This window comes from Pan paniscus, chromosome X, assembly GCF_029289425.2.
Source record: "Pan paniscus chromosome X, NHGRI_mPanPan1-v2.0_pri, whole genome shotgun sequence".
Lineage (NCBI taxonomy): Eukaryota > Metazoa > Chordata > Mammalia > Primates > Hominidae > Pan > Pan paniscus.
In genome coordinates, this window is record NC_073272.2 from 2,505,933 (window position 1) to 2,523,453 (window position 17,521).

The 17,521-nt window shown below is 47.0% G+C and overlaps 1 protein-coding gene across 11 annotated transcripts in view; it reads left to right on the forward strand.

Annotated features, from left to right (window-relative positions):
* XG (Xg glycoprotein (Xg blood group)) overlaps positions 1 to 17,521 on the forward strand; it is a 64,770-nt gene that overhangs the window by 12,387 nt on the left and 34,862 nt on the right. For 8 of the 11 annotated variants that reach the window (XM_063601865.1, XM_063601862.1, XM_063601867.1 and 5 more), the window contains exons 2-3: positions 7,725 to 7,766; positions 11,486 to 11,509. The exons of the other annotated variants lie outside the window; for them this stretch is intronic. In XM_063601865.1, the coding sequence (XP_063457935.1) occupies positions 7,725 to 7,766; positions 11,486 to 11,509 (66 nt within the window). The remainder of the gene's footprint in view (positions 1 to 7,724; positions 7,767 to 11,485; positions 11,510 to 17,521) is intronic. 11 annotated transcript variants of the gene reach the window in all.

The following is a 17,521-nucleotide window of genomic DNA, read 5'->3' on the forward strand; positions in this document are numbered from 1 at the left end:
GGGAGAGGCTGGGCTGCTCGGATGCTGAGACCGTGGAGGGTTCATGGGTTCCGAGGAGCAGATCATGCACCAGGGCGGCCTGCTCAGCTCTGGCATCTGCAGCCCCAGTGAGCTTGAGCATTAAGGAGTCCCTGGATATTCATGTTGAGGTGTGGAGGAGGAGACTCCAGCTGTGTTTGATTTCCTGTCCTGCTGGAAACATAAACTTCATAACCAAGTAGAGAACAGAATGGATTTCATTTTATCCATGGGGATAAACTGGAACCCAGCCCTGGGCAAACAAGGCCCACCAGGAATAAGATTTCCCCATTGGGGCAGCAGCCTTCCTTGTCACTTTCTGTTGCAACCTACAGTCCTAACCTAGTCATATGATTGAATTTTTTTTACTCTGTGAATCATGCCGTCCTGGGAGAGAGTGAGATGGAGCAAGGACACCCCTCTTAGGGGCCTGCCAGGCACTCTCCCTAGCATGGAAATAAAGGAAAACCTTGAGTTCCTTCAAGGGAAATTCCAGGCACCTCGCTGGCCTTGAGAAGTGCATGGAGCAGCTTGATAAGCAAGAAGGTGATTGTAGTGTAGAACAATAGCCAAGGAAGTTAGAGCCTCAATATGTTTAGTTTCCTGTGAAGACTAAAGATAACATCCTTTTTTGAGATGGAGTCTTGCTCTGTCACCCAGGTTGCAGTGTAGTGGTGCAATCTTGGCTCAGTGCAACCTCCAGCGCCTCCTGGATTCAAGTGATTCTCACGCATCAGCCTCCCAAGTAGCTGGGACTACACGTGCACACCACCACGCCCACATTTTTGTATTTTTAGTAGACACAGGGCTTCCCCATATTGGCCAGTCTGGTCTGGAACTCCTGACCTCAGGTAATCTGCCTGCCCTGGCCTCCCAAAGTGCTGGGATTGCGGGTGTGAGCCACCATGCCCAGCCAAGATAACATCTTACTATATGGCCCTGAATTGATTTTCAGGAACCCAGACCCCCACCAAATAAAAAATGCCATCTGCTGGCTCATAGACGTTGGGTAAGAGAAACTGAGGCCTGAATTCTCATTACAAATGTTTGTTCTAAATTCCTTCCCAGGGGCGTGTGGCGGTGGGAGGGGGGTGGAAGGGGGTGCGGGGAGGTGCTGGAGGAAGTCACACCAATGGCCAGAACTAACATTGATTTCTGCTGACCCCAAATGCTCAGACAAACTTCGCCTCTTTAACCGATGACAAATCAGAGAAACTTTGAATCCACATTAAGCCCCTGCTTCCAGGTATCCCGCCTTTTTAGATCAAAGCAATGTATAGCCTGCATGTATTATGGCTTTGCCTGTAACCTCTGCCTCCTTGCCATTGAAAACCCTCACCTACTGGCCACCCAGGAGGTTGGGTCTTAAGGCATCAAGGAGGTTGCTTGATGCCCTCTAAATAGCCCGGAATAAATGCCTCACTTCCTCACGCTGCAATCCCAATGGCAGTGTTCGGCTTTACTGCACAGGGCCGGTGGACCTCAGTTGAGTTAGTGGGAGGTGTTCGAACCAGAGCAACTCCAGCTTGAGTAGGGGCTGTGTAAAATGAGGCCGAGAGCCGCTGGGCTGCATTCCCTGATGGTCAAGGCATTCTAAGGCACAGGATGAGATAGGAGGTTGACACGAGACACAAGTCATAAAGACCTTGCTGATGAAACAGCTTGCCGTAAAGAAGTCGGACAAATCTTACCAAATCCAAGATGGCGACGAGAGTGACCTTGGGTGGTCCTCACTGGTATCTTCCCACCAGCCCCATGACAATTACAAATGCCATGGCAATGTCAGAAGTTACCCTATATGGTCTAAAAAGAGGAGGCATGAATAAGCCACTCCTTGTTTAGCATATCCTCAAGAAAGAACCATACAAATGGGCAACCAGTGGCCCTCGGGGCTGCTCCGTCTATGGAGGAGCCATTCTTCATTCCTCTGCTTTTCTAATAAACTTGCTTGCATTTTATGGACTCTCCGCAAATTCTTTCTTGTGCAAGGTCCAAGAACCCTCTCCTGGGGTCTGATTCCAGACCTCTTTCCGGTCACAAGTTCAGTCACAAGAACCATTATCATATGCTTTCTATATATACACATAGGTATTTTTTAATTGCTGAACTGGAGTCAAAGAGAAACCTTAGGATTTGCCTGAAGGAAGTCAAGATTTGTCCTTCTCGGGGTCCCTGTGCCAGCTTTGTAAAACCTCGGAACTTTCCCCTCTGTGGGCTTCCTCAAGCTGAGGAGGGCTCTATGGGCTTAGTACCCACTAAGTGGCTTCATCTGCAGCAGCTGACCCAAGAAAGTTGATTTAAATGAACCCACACTTCAGAGGAAACCAGTACAATCCGATGTAAAGAAATAAAAAATAGGCCGGGGGCGGTGGCTCATGCCTGTAATTACAGCACTTTGGGAGGCCGAGGCGGGTGAATCACTTGATGCCAGGAGTTCAAGACCATCCTGGCCAACATGGTGAAACCCCGTCTCTACTAAAAATACGAAAATTACCTGGGCGTAGTGGCATGCACCTGTAGTCCCAGCTACTCAGGAGACTGAGGCACTAGAAGCGCTCGAACCAGGGAGGCAGGGGTTGTAGTGAGCCGAGAGTGCGCCATTGCACTGCAGCCTGGGCAACATAGTGAGATTCTTTATGAAAAAAAAAAAAAAAGGCTAGGCATGGCGGCTCACGCCTGTAATCTCCGCACTTTGGGAGGCCAAGGTGGCTGAATCACGAGGTCAGGAGTTTGAGACCAGGCTGGCCAACATGGTGAAACCCCATCTCTACTAAAAATTAAAAAAATTAGTTGGGCATAGTAGGGGGCGCCTGTAATCCCAGCTACTCAGGAGGCTGAGGCAGGCAGGAGAATCAATTGAACCTGGGAGGCGGAGGTTGCAGTGAACAGAGATTGCACCATTGCACTGCAGCCTGGGCAACATAGTGAGGTTCTGTATGAGAGAAAGAGAGAAAGAGGGAGGGAGGGAGGGAAGGAAGGAAGGAAGGAAGGAAGAAAACAATTGCTTGAAAGGGCTTTGTTTCTCCAGGGCATGCAGATCAAAGGACATTGGATTGAATAATGAAACAGAAGAGCCTGTCTGAATTTGCTAATGTGGTTGCACGTCCCGTAATGATTGCAGTTGGCTCTGATTCAGTTCCGTGGTGTATAAATTCTGCTGGCAATAGCTGTAATTGGGGTCAGGGATTTAGATAGTCTCTGTGTGTTCCTTTTCATTTTCTGCTCAGAGCCTGCTGGGAGCTGATTTTCTTCTTTAAAGCGAGGTAAATAATTCAGTGGGGAGCAGAGGTTTTGCTGTGGGTCCATTGCTCTCCTGTGCTGCGTGGCAGCTGTGCTGGTGGCAGCTAATGTTCAGTGGGTGGTGGCCTCGACATTGCATTATTATTATTTGAGCAATGGTACTGTTCTTTGCTTTGCAAAATTGCTGTTTGTTATATTGACTTTCTGGGGTCGTGGCCCCTGAAGCATTACTGAAAATCATGGACATGAAGCAGATTTATTAACTGGAGAAAAGACATACAAATGTATTTAATGTGTATACACGGGAGCATTCAGAATGAAGACCCCAAGTTACAAGGGGAGATTGTTTATATTTATGCTTTGGTTCATCCAAGTCTGGACAGCTGTGTAGAAATAGGGTTGGACAAAAAGGGCCTGATCCAATGCTAATGGCCTGAGTGGGGAAACCCAGCCAGGCCTGTGTGTCTAGATTCTTCTTGGCCTCTCTCTCTCTCTCTTTTTTTTTTTTTTTTTTTTTTTTGAGACGGAGTCTCACTCTGTTGCCAGGCTGGAGTGCAGTGGCACAGTCTTGGCTCACTGCAATCTCCACCTCCCAGGTTCAAGCAATTCTCCTGCCTCAGCCTCCCGAGTAGCTGGGATTACAGGCACGCACCACCACGCTCAGCTAAGTTTTGTATTTTTAGTAGAGACGGGGGTTTCACCATGTTGGCCAGGATGGTCTCGATCTCTTGACCTTGTGATCTGCCCTCCTCGGCCTCCCAAAGTGCTGGGATTACAGGTGTGAGCCACCGTGCCCAGCCTGTGCCACTCTTTATACAGATAGGATAGAGGGAAAGTTAGATTCCTGTTTTTAGGTTTTATGGCTGGCTTCGGGGGGAAAGGCGTTCTTGTTTCTGGGACCCGTCTTGGGGAAGAGGGATTCTAGTTCCTTCGGTGCCTTAGGGGAGAATGGGACTCAGAGACAGGGGGGCTGGAGAAGTTCCGAGAGAAACTTCTGCTTCTGAGGCTGCTGCTGAGGCCTGCACTTGGCGGTATTGTCTCGTAAGCCTGAACCACGTGCAGGTCTGAATCAACATAAAGAATTTGGGTGGGAGGCAGGGGAACTCCAATAAGAAGCATCTTTGAATCCGGCAGGGGTGGAATTTGGGCCCCAGAGGGGTTTGGTGACTGCAGGCTACGGAAGAATGCTTCAAAGTGCTGTATCACATGGCTTAGCTCCAAAGGGTCCGGAGCACAGCTTTACCGGGGGCTCATGTGTAGCGCTCGGCCCACCCATCCACCAGCAGGAGCCACTTAATCGACATCTCCAGGATGCCAGCAACCGAGGACCGTTGTCATAGTCCCAGCACAAAATGAGGCTGCTTTCTTCTTGGGGGTTTAGGGATCCCAGACCACAAGGATTTGATTAAAAGCCGCTCAGTTCACTAACTATAAGCAAAGCAAATCGGAAACAGATCTCCTGTTCCTGCCCCGTCTTATGTTCCCAGTGGAAAATAAACCCCATGAAAGCAATAGCGTCATGTGCAACCCAACCTTGGAGACAGAGACCCCACAGTTAGCGTTGTCTACCTGGGACATCTCCCAGCCCGGGGGTCTTACTCCAGGCCCGTGAGGGCCCCAGTCGTGGCTTTGCTGCAACTTCCCTGGAGAGGAGAGAGGACAGGGGGCCCTGCCTGGGAGGTAGATTTCCTGCCTGGCATGCAGGACTGGAGACTGTCTCAGTGCCCAGGCCGTGTGATGCTGGCCGGAGTCCGCCTGGTTTATGTAACGAAGTCTGGGTGTGACCAACAACGGCCTCGTGTGTGTGAGTCACTCATGCAGCAACTTCTGGCTGCAGTGCAACCCCTGAAACCAAGCAAAGCCTAAAACCCCCAGGCTCCGCTTCCTCTGTGACCCTCCCCACCCCCAATTCCTGTCATCTCTCAGGGTCATCCGGAGCATCTCAAAGCTGAAGGAGCCTCCGCTGCAACCTGGCCTCCTGCTGCAGGATGAGACGAGCTGTCTGCGGCCCTCCCGTGCCACCTGCCTGTTTTATGCAACAGCATTTCAGAGAGGAGGGGCCGGGAGGGGAGAGATAACACCGAGGCCTTCGGTTATTTAGGGCAACAGCAGGGAGTGGCCGGGTGCACAGATTGGAGGAGATTAAGTGGTTGCTGAGGGGATGCCTGGGATTGCTGGGATGGGCGGAGACATAACACAGTGAAAGATATTGGTCAACGGTGAACACAGATTGGAATGTAAATTCTCACAGTGTGTGTGCATAGCCGGGACGCTTCACTTTGGCGTCCTGGACAGGTGTCTCGACTGGAACTGCTGGCAGCCTTGGAGGGCAGATGTTGCACAGATCCAAGAGGCTGACACGGTTCCTGTCCCCCAGCCCAGTCTGAGCAGCTTGGACCATGATGATCAAGAGCGCTGGAGGAGGCCAGGTGCGGTGGCTCACTCCTGTAATCCCAGCACTTTGGGAGGCCGAGGCAGGTGGATCACTTGAGGTCAGGAGTTCGAGACCAGCCTGGCCAACATGGTGAAACCCTGTCTCTACTGAAAATACAAAAGTTAGCTGGGCGTGATGGCATGCACCTGTGATCCCAGTTACTCAGGCGGCTGAGGCACAAGAATCGTTTGAACCCAGGAGGTGGGGGTTGCAGTGGGCTGAGATTGTGCCACTGCACTCCAGCCTAGGCGACAGAGACGCCATCTAAAAACAAAACAAACAAAAAGAAAACAACAATAAAAAAAATAAGAAGAGAGCTGGAGGGAGCAAAGATTGGCTGGGTTGTTCTTAAAGGCGAGCCTGTAGTGATCGCCGGTAACAGAGAATGTCATCTGAGAGGGACGTGGGGGCTCCCAGAGTTTAAGAGAAACGGCCGGGTGGGATTTGACCTGTGATGGCACCGCCAGCTCCCAGCCTCCAGTCTGGGCCCAGGGGCAGCTGCTGTGTGCACCCTGGGCTCAGAGTTCCCCTTCCCTCCAAGGTTTGTGACTTTGTCCTGACTTAGGGATTCCTGTCTGGGGATGCGTCTTCTGCTCCGGAGAGGCCCTAATTGCCTCCACAAGGAGCTGCAATGCCTGCCCGGGTGGCATCTGACTGGAGCCATGCCACAGCCTATACGAATCTATGTTGGAGCCCTTGAACCTTCCCCCAGAGCAAGCGTCACCCAGACAGACCGATTTTTGGGAGGGAGACAGACCTCAGAGCGGGGGAGACCCAGCACCTAGGGCTCACCTGGTTCCCCCAGGCTTAGCCTCCTCCAGGGCTTAGTGTTTGAGTGAGAGATTGTCCCTCCTGGACAATTCTGTAGATTCTGACTCTGCTCCTGCCTTGCCCTGAACTTCCCAGAACCTCAGTTTCTTCCTTTGGGAAATATGCATGCTGGTCATACCAACATCCTTGGGTGGGCAGATGAGACTCTTGGGTGCCTGGCATTACTGCAACAGAACTCAATGCATAGTAAGTGCTGATTCAATGTGCTCCTGGCTGCATCCTCTACTTCCTGATAAATTCTCTGGTGGTGTTTTCTCTACAAGGCTAGTACTGGCAGGGGCAAGTGAGGAACAAGATCAAGGTGTGCATATATTTCAGCAGGAGGGACCCTTCACCCTCACAAATTCTGCAGTGTGTTTTTAATGATGTGTCACAAAGATGTGAATGTTCTCTTCTCTCTGCTGCAGACGCATTCATTAGATTAACTGCTTTTGGATCAGGTAGGAACCTCAGCTTGTCCACACAGGTTGCTTCCTGACCCTGTATTTGTCAGTGTAGGCTAGCTGCTGTAACAAACAGCCCCCAAAGAATTAAAAGTTTATCTCTTGTTTGTGTTGCAGCCAGGTGAGGTGGCAAAGGTGTCCTATGCTCCATATAGTCTCTCAGGCATCCAGGACCCTCACATTGTTATGCTTCACCTTCTTCTAGGGCAGCCCCTCTCAACCTAGACTCTGTGTGTGTGTTTGGGGAGTGGGGGGGAAATGCCTGTCCTAAACTGTGAGTGGGACAGTCCAGGAGAGAAGTCTATGTGCTTGGAGAGAGGCTTCCTTCAAAGTTTCCTGGCCATGAGCAGGAATGAAGCTCTGACACAGGTTGCAACGTGAACGCAACTGAAGAGCATCATGCTCAATGAAAGAAGCCAGGCACAAAATACCACATATTGTAGAATTCTATTTATATGAAATTTGCAGAACAGACAATTCATGGAGACAGAAAGTGGATAGTGGTTGTCAGGGGCTGGGGAGGCGGGAGGGGAACTAACTGCTGAATGGGGACAGGGGTCTTCTTTTGGGTGATGAGTATGCTCTGGGACTAGGTGGAGGTGGTGGTTGCATCTCCCACGTAGCTCATGGTCAGGTTAGTTTTAGTGCTCTGGGCGACCCTAGGCTTGCAGGAGGAGGGGAGCAGCATGAGGTGAGGAACAAGGGGGATTCTGGCCTTTCCATCATGGGGTGACTTATGCCCTGTTTGCTCCCAATAGGTCAAAGAGACTTTGATTTGGCAGATGCCCTTGATGACCCTGGTAAGTGCCGATATTTCAAGGGGAGCCTTCCCTTTTCAGCTTGGATCTAACAGCATCAGCTGTATAGTTACTTTGGGGTTGGATTGGGCCAGTGTTGGGAATTTCTTGGTGTTGAGATCTCTGTTCTTTGCAGGAGATTGCAGACACCTTGAGACAAACCTTTACACACTCTCTAAAAGTCTCAGACTCATTTCTTGGTAGGTCTGTGCTTCTAAACCTGTGGTTTAGGAATATGCTAGTATTTTATTATTTTATTTTACTTTATTTTATTGAGATGGGAGTCTCGTTCTGATGCCCAGACTGGAGTGCAGTGGTGCAATCATAGCTTACCACATAGCCTCGACTTCCTGGCTCAAGTGATCCTCCCACCTCAGCCTCCCAAGTAGCTGGAACAACAGGTGTGTGCCCCCATGCCAAGCTAATTTGTTTCTTTTTTCTTTTTTGTAGAAACGGATTCTCACTATGTTGCCCAGGCTGGTCTTGAACCCCTGGGCTCAAGAAATCCTTCTACCTTGGTCTCTCAAAACACTGGGATTACAGACGTGCCTCAACATGCCTGGCCCAGTTTCTGCTTTTCTTACACTTCAGTTCATATCCCTCATTGTCCCACACCCCGATCCCAATCCGTGGCCTCCAATCTCCCCTCCCAGAGCACACTTCATTCCGTTCTCCCCTCAACTTCTCTGGTTACCTTCACTGACGGGGCTGTGAGTTTTTCTTCTCCAGGGCACTGAGGACGTGGAATCTTCCCATTCTGTGTTTTCATCAGTCCAAGTTCAGCTAGAACCTTTCTGGCTGACCAGAATGCTGAAAATATGTGTCCTGGGCCCTGCAGAAAGTCCTGCTTGAGGCAGATAGTCTAATTGAGATTCAGGTGTATTCAGACCGCGGTGGGTGGGAGAAAGGGAAAGATTTGGTTTCTAATGCAGGCACAATGGAACCAAACATTTATTTTGAAAGAAAAATAAACTTTTGTGTACACAGAGGAAGAATCCATTGGGCTTTAGCATTGGGAACAACTGGTTGACCAGTGCAGTTACATAATGGTGTGTGTTGGAGGAAGAGAGAATGATAACCAGATCTGATCCTAAAAAGCCAACAACAAGATGATAGGAACTCATCTCTCTCCCAGTTTTCTGCACACAGTGATGTTTTTGCTAATAATTATCCTACAAAGCAGATATAAAATTGTTGTCAGTGCAACAGGAAAATGTAATGACTCACCCCAACATGGAGATGCCATTTCTCCCATGAAGTTAGAAAAGGTGAAGGTTGAATCCTACCCTGTCAAGGCAGATTGAGGGGTGGGGGTTGGAGGCAGGTGTGTGGTTGCAACCACTTTGGAAGCATTGGGGGATTATCTCCAAAATTCAGACCGAGTGTGTAGCACCAGCGTTTGGTCTGGATAAAGAATGAGGCATATCTGCAAGAGAACCCTGTGCAATAGTGAAGGAGGGGCTGGCTGGTAGGCTCAGATACAGAACAAGACATGTTATTGATCTGAAAGATCACTGACATGTGACCCAGGAGTTCCACTTCTAGACAGATACCCAAGAGAATTGGGAGCAGGGACTCAAACAGTTATTTGTGTACCCATGTTTGCAGCAGCAATATTCACAATAAGCCAAAGGTGGAAACAACCCAACTGTCCATCAGGGGATGAATGAATGAACAGAATGTGGTCCCTCCAGGCAACAGAATATGATTTGGCTGTTAAAAAGGAAGGGGGTTCTGATGCATGCTACATGAGCCTTGAAAATGTGCTCAGTGAAAGAAGCCAGGCACAAAAGGCCACAGGGTGTAGGATCCCATTAATATGAAATGTCCAGAATAGGCAAATTCAGAGAGACAGAAAGTGCATTAGCGATTGTTGGGCTGGAAGAGGGGAGAAAAGGGAGGGACTGCTCACCGTTATGGGGTCTCCTTTTGGGGGGATGAAACTGTTCTGGAACTAGATACAGGTGGTGATTGTACAATATTGTGAATATATGAAACACCATTGAATTGTACTCCTTAAAATGTCAAATTTTATGATATGTGAGTTTCACATTGATTTTTTAAAAATCACAGAAATAAACTTCCTTTCCACTCACCTGCTACTACCTTTTCATTGCTCACCTAGAGGACTGCCAGTGCCTGCAAACACATCTTTGAATGCATCGTTTTGCTACCAAGAGCCCCCCATGAATGGGCAGGCATGTGCCTGTTCACACACAGCCCTTCCTTATGGGAAGGAAGTCCCAGTGCAGAGGAAGCACAGTCACCTGCATGGCGACTGTGGGGAATTCACTTTTCACTGTCTATACTGCCTGGGCTTTAAGAAACTCTGTGAGTGTGTATCACTATTTTAAAAAATCGTTATAATTTTACATTTAAAAAAGAAGACGGAGAAAGGAAGGATGGGAGAGAGGGAGGGAGGGTAGGAGGAGGGAGAAAGGGAAAAGGAAGAGAAGAAAGAAAAGAAGGAAACAATGAAAGGACGGAGGAAAAGAGGGGGGGAGGGAGGAAAAAGGATGGAAACAAGGAGGGAAGACAAGGAAGAAGAGGGAACGATGGAGGGAAGGAAGGAAGAAAAAAGGAGAGGAGATAAGAAAAGACTGAGGGAAGGAAGGAAGAAGGGGAGCAATGAAGGCGGAAGGGAAGAAAGGAGGGGGGAAGGAAAGAAAGAAAAATGGGAGAAGAAAGGAAGATAGAAAAAGAATAAGGGAAGGACGGAGGGAAGGAAGGAGAGAGGGAGAGGAGAAAGGTTGGAGGGGAGGAAGGAAGAAAGGAGGGTGGGGAGGAAGGAAAGAAGAAGGGGGAAAAGGAGAGAGGGAAGGAAGGAAGAAAGAGAAGGAAGGAAGGAGAGAAGGAAGGAAGAAGGGAGGGCAGGAAGGGAGAGGGAGGTGGCAGGAAGGAGAAAAGGTGATGAGAAACCTATTAAAATACAGGACATGCGAAACCACATGCCCCGTTTGGAGGTTCAAGCTCTCCTTCTTGCAGTCTCTGCATCCCCAGTGAATGTCCCCACCACACACAAACCCCTGTGTTCCAGCCGCCTCCTACCAAGGCAATGCTAGGCTGTTATGTAAACCGTGCTTTCAAATACGGTGTTTCCTCCGTTTGGAAGAAGTCTGGCCATTGCACAGCCCTGAAGCTCCAATTTTCCCAGCCATGGCCGACTCCACCTCCTTTGAGCCATCTTCCTCAAACCTCCTCCTGCCCTCATCTGCCCATCCACACTGCACACCCAGGTTCACTAAGCAGGGCAGTCACAGGCTGCACCCTGAGCACTCCTGACCTGATATCCACATCCATGCAATACATATTTGCTGAATGAATAAATGAATGAATGAAAGAAAGGGAGATAAGCCATCATTCTGGAAGCTGCAAGTCTTTCTCCTTCTTTTCTTTTGCCTCCCCCTGCCTCACCCTCCACCGTCCAGCCCTGTGGTGGCTCTACGGGCAGGTGGCTCACTTACTTGTCTTGGATGTTCTCAGCTACTTTGGCCATCCTGTGGGCATCCTCACAGCCTCAAGGGTGGATTGTTTTTGAATGGATTTTAAGGGTGTTTTCTTGCCTTTTTTCTCAATTCAACATGGAATTTGTGTCTATATCATTTACTTTGTATGGCTTTGTCACTCCCTTTTCACCTTTCATCAGGGCGTTCATGGCCTTTCTTCATGCTTCCGATGAATCTTCAATGCATATTGCATTTATTTTCTCTCTTTGTTCACAGAACCCACCAAGAAGCCAAACTCAGGTGAGTGTCTCTTTGGCTGGGAAAAACTGAGGCAACGTCCTTGAACTGATGCTTACGGAGGGGATGGTTGAGGATGTTTTACAGAACTGTGGGGTATATGAAAGAGATGCAACAACTGTACCAGATAGCAGATATTGAAAGCGAAATGTGGTGATTAGGGAAATGCAAATCACAACCACAGTGAAGCACCACTTCGTACCCACTGAGATGGCTAAAATCTAAAATGGAAAATAACAAGTGTTGGCAAGGATGTGATGAAACTGGAATGTTTGTACAGTGCTGGTGGGAGTCTAAAATGGTACAGCCACTGTGAACAAATGCTTTGGTGGATCCTCAAAAAGTTAAATACAGGATTACTCTATGAACCAGCAATTCCACTCCTAGGTATGTACTCAAAATAATAGAAAACACGGGTTCCAAGAAAAATGTGTACACAAATGTTCAGAGCAGCACTATTCATTATAGCTAAAAGGTAGAAATAACTCACATGTTAATCAGTGGAAGGAATGGATAAACAAAATGTGGTCCATTCACACAATGGAATATTATTTAGCCTTGAAGAGGAATGAAGCACTGAAAATTGCTACAAAGTGGTTGAGCCTCAAAAACATTTTGCAAAGAGAAAGAAGCCAGACACAAATGATCACATAGTGTATATTTTTATGAAGATGAAATTTCAAGAATAGGTGAATCCCTAGAACCAGAAGCAATGTCGTGACTGCCAGGGGCTGGAGGGGAAAGAGAGAGTGACTGCTTGATAAATTCCAGGTTTCTTTTTGGGGGAACGAAAGCATTCTGGAAGTACACAGAGGTGATGGCTGCACAACACTGTGAATATTCTAAATGCCCCTGAATTATTCACTTTTAAATGGTTAATTATATGTAAATTTGACTTCAATTTATTTATTTATTTACAATTAAAAAGGTAACCTTTGGCTGGGGGCGGTGGCTCACACCTGTAATCCCAGCGCTTTGAAAGGCCGAGGTGGGCAGATCATCTGAGGTCAGGGGTTCGAGACCAACCTGGCCAACATGGTGAAACCCGGTCTCTACTAAATATAAAAAAATTAGCTGGGCATGATGGCACATGTCTGTAATCCCAGCTACTCGGGAGGCTGAGGCAGGAGAATCACTTGAACCCGGGACGTGGAGGTTGCAGTGAGCCGAGATCATGCCACTGCACTCCAACCTGGGTGACAGAGTGAGATTCCGTCTCAAAAAAAAAAAAAGAAAAGAAAAAGAAATAATTCCCGGGGCCGGGCGCAGTGGCTCACGCCTGTAATCCCAGCACTTTGGGAGGCCAAGGCGGGTGGATCACAAGGTCAGGAGATCGAGACCATCCTGGCTAACACGGTATGTTGTACCTGAGCGAGTTAGAAAAATGCCACACTTTGAGACGAATTAAAAGTCCTTTATTAGCCAGCGACTGAGAGACGGCTAATGCTTAATATTCTCTCGGCCCTGAGGAAGGGGCTTGATTAACTTTTATATCTTGGTTTAGGAAGGGGAGGGCGGGGGGTCTCGTGAAAACAATTTTACAGAAATAAAGTAGGCAAAAAGTTAAAAGGATAAATGGTTGCAGGAAAGTAAACAGTTCCAGGTGCAGGGGCTTTAAGACTATTACAAGGTGATAGACTCGGGGCTTTGGGCGTCACTAATCAGACGAATTCCCGGGAACTGTGGATATTGCTCGCCACAGTATCTTATCAGTTAATTGCATTCTTGCATGTGCTGGGAGTCAGCTTGCACGAGTTCAGTCCTTGAGGAAGGGGCTGCCAGTGAAAGAGCCAAGATGGAGTGTGGCTGGCTCTCTTAGCTAAGGGAGAGTCCATTCAGGTGGAAACCAGGCTAGGTGAGTAAAGGAAAAGGGAGAGTCTAAAAACAGGTTAGTAAAAACGAGGTTGGGCATTACAGGTGAAACCCCGTCTCTACTAAAAAATAGAAAAAAAATTAGCCGGGCATGGTGGTGGGCGCCTGTAGTCTCAGCTACTTGGGAGGCTGAGGCAGGAGAATGGCATGAACCCGGGAGGCAGAGCTTGCAGTGAGCCGAGATCTCCCACTGCACTCCAGCCTGGGCAACAGAGCGAGACTCTGTCTCAACAACAACAACAACAAAAAGAGAAATAACTCCCAGACTTCCAGCAGACTCCTTGACTGCCATGAGAGATGTCAGGAAGTCAATGGACGGGTGTTTATAGGTTGTTCAAGAAATGTTCACTATCAAGCAAGAATTGAAAATGCAACTAAATTGCTGTTGGAGAGTGATGATAGCAGAAAGATTTCCAACAAGGAGCTCTGCAATTTTTGCTGAAAAATCTTCCAAATGATGCTCTGCCATAAGAAGAAATTCACACCCTGAATAGCACAGCAGGATGCGAATAGCAATGCCAGCCAAAGACATTGAAAACAAGCCGGTAAAACTAAGTGACTGTTAGCTGTTTAAAAAAATAATAATAACTGGTGTTAACAACAAAGTGAAACTTAACTTCTGAAGATTAGGCTACCTTCACAGAGAGGATAAGGAAGGAAGAACTGAGTAAAAGTAGTTAGATATTGCTGGATTTTGACATTTGAAGGTTAAGTGTTCCTGCTAAAAATAGAAATTGAACATATAACTCCTGAACTAGTGGATGAAAATGAAGAATGAAGAATAAAATTAAACACAAAAAAATGAAGAGTAAAGTTAAATACCAAAATTAGCCAAGTGTTGTGGTGAATGCCTGTAGTCCCAGCTACTCAGGAGGCTGAGGTGGGAGGATCACTTGAGCCCCAGAGGTGGAGGTTGCAGTGAGCTGAGATTGCGCCACTGCACTTCCGCCTGGGTGGCAGAGCCAGGCTTTGTCTCAAAAATAAAAATAATAATAATAAATTAAAAACCTGAATACTAAATGGAAGTTAAGAAGGAAGGAATTAGAAAAGAAGAAAAGTAAAATAAAATAGTAGGAATAGTGAATCCTTAGTTATGTTAGATGTTCAGTGATTTAATAAATCTGTAAAAAGCCGGAGACTAGATGATGCAATTTAAAATGTTTGGGCTGGGCGCGGTGGCTCACGCCTGTAATCCCAGCACTGTGGGAGGCCGAGGCGGGTGGATCACGAGGTCAGGAGATCGAGACCATCCTGGCTAACACGGTGAAACCCCATCTCTACTAAAAATACAAATAAAATGTTTCATGCTATTTACGAGAGAAGCATTTGCAACAAAATGCCAAAGAGAAGGTGAAAATAGCTGGAAAAAAATGCGCAAAGCAAATCACCACTAGAAGAAAGCCAAGTTGGGCTAGCAAAATCAGACAAAATAACCTTCGAGGTGCAAACAACTTTGAGGCCCAAATAGAGATTCTTCCCACTAAAAGAATGATTCGCTGAATGATAATGGAATCTTGACCCAGCCTGCACCTCAGGTTAAGTTAAAAGTGGAAATTTAAAGATCTAAGTGTGAGATTTTAAAAAGCATTTCCCCAGAAATACCAGGATCTGTAGATGGAAATGTTATTAAGAATAAAGATGTGGAGCTGAGCGTGGTGGCTCACGCCTGTAATCCCAGAACTTTGGGAGGCCGAGACTGGCTGATTTCTTGAGCCCAGGAGTTTGAGACTAGCCTGGGCAACATAGTGAGACCCCATCTTTACAAAAAATTTTTAAAAAATTAGCTGGACATGGTGGCATGCACCTCTGGTCCCAGTTACTCAGGAGGCTGAGGTGGGAGGATCACCTGTGCCCTAGAGGTTGAGGCTGCAGTGAGGCATGATCACGCCACTGCACTCCAGCCTGCATGACAGAGCAAGACCCTGTCTCAAAAGAAAAGAAAAGAAAAGAAAAAAGAAGAAAGAAATGAAAACCGTAGCTCAGAGACAGAGAAACTGAGCAATGCGTAGGTTCAGAAGGGTTTGAAACAGACTGAATTGTGTCTTGGCATATGAGAGAGGTCGCAGCTATAAAACAATGAGAGAAGAAACCAAATTCCACATAGGCAGGAGTGAGACAATTGGCTGTTCTTGTGGATGATACGTGATCAAATCTCAACCTCATGCAATACTTTTTTTTTTTTTTTTTGAGACGGAGTCTCGCTCTGTCACCCAGGCTGCAGTGCAGTGGTGTGATCTCACCTCCCCGCAAACTTCTCCTCCCGGGTTCAAGTAATTCTCGTGCCTCAGCTGGGACTACAGGCATGTGCCACCACGCCTGGCTAATTTTTGCATTTTTTTAGTAGAGACGGGGTTTCACCAAGTTGGCCAGGCTGGTCTCGAACTCCTGACCTCAGGTGATCTGTCCACCTCGGTGTCCCAAAGTGCTGGGATTACAGGTGTGAACCACCACACCCGGCCTCATGTAATACTTAAAAATGAACTACAGGTGGATTACAAACCTGAATATAAAAGAAAACTTTTTTTTTTTTGAAAAATAGAGGGAAATGTCTTATAACCTCAGAGTTAGGAGGTTTTTCTTAGATACAATACAAAAAGCATAACCACGCCCATAGTCCCAGCTACTCAGGAGGCTGAGGCATAAGAATCACTTGAGCTCAAGAGGTGGAGGTTGCGGTGAGCCGAGATCCTGCCATTGCACTCCAGCTGAGGCTACAGAGTGAGAGTATAAAAAAAAAAAAAGAAGCATAACCTTTAAAAATGGGTTAGACTATGTCTACATTTTAAAAATAATAATAATAATAATGTTCCAACTTCAGGCTCTGAAAAAAGTCAAAAGATGAGCTGTCAACTAGAAGAGGCTCCTTACTGCTCATACCACCAGGGAGAGTTTAATATGCACAATGCAGTCATCCTTCAGAATTCATGGGGAATTAGTTTTAAGACGCCCTCTTCCCCGCAGATGCCAAAATCCACAGCTGCTGAAGTCTCTCATATAAAACGTGCAGTACTTGCATATAATGCAAGTATATGTTCCTGTATATTTTTATTTATTTATTGGGAGACAGAATCTCACTCTGTTGCCCAGGCTGGAGTGCAGTGGCACGATCTTGCCTCACTGTAACCTCCACCTCCCGGGTTCAAGAGATTCTCCTGACTCAACCTCCCAAGTAGCTGGGATTACAGGTATGCGCCACCACTCCCAGCTAATTTTGGTATTTTTAGTAGAGACGGGTTTTAACCATGTTGTCCAGGCTGGTTTCGAACTCCTGACCTCACATAATCTGCCCACCTTGGCCTCCCAAAGTGCTGGGATTACAGGGAGGAGCCACGGTGTCCAGCCTCTGGTATACTTTAAATTATCTCTAGGTTACTCATAACTCCTGATACGGTGTAAATGCTATGCAAATAGTTGTTATACTATATTATTTTTTATTTGTATTACTTTTTATTGGATTGCTATATTTTATTTTTTGAAATATTTTCAATACAAGACTGGTTGGATCTATAGATGCAGAAATTCTGGTTATAGAGCACAAACTGTGTATAGATAGCTCCTACCAAAACAGACGGATGGTGAAAAAAAGAAAAGGAAAGAAAAGAAAAAGAAAATGGAGGAGAGAGACTATGAGGCGACTAAAAGAAGAGGGATATGATGATTCCATTTGCTGACAAGAAAAATTCAAAGAGGAGGGAATTATGCAATTGACCAGCTGATGTGTGTTAGAAATGCTCAGGGTCACACATATTCATTGAAAGCCAATTTAAGCCACTATTTAAATTTAAACCAATTTTCTAAAAAAAAAAAAAAAAAAACTCAATTAGGCCAGACGAGGTGGCTCACACCTGTAATCCCGGCACTTTGGGAGGCCGAGGTGGGTGGATCACAAGGTCAGGAGTTTGAGACCAGCCTGGCCAATATGGTGAAACCCTGTTTCTACTAAAAATACAAAAGTTAGCTGGGCATGGTGGTGTGTGCCTGAGGCTGTGAGACTGAGGCAGGAGAATCGCTTGAACCCAGGAGGCGGAGGTTGCAGGGAGCGGAGATCATGCTACTGCACTCCAGCTTGGGCGACAGAGCAAGACTCTGTCTCAAAAAAAAAAAAAAGAAGTATATTGGTTCCGTCTGGAAAGGTGGACCACT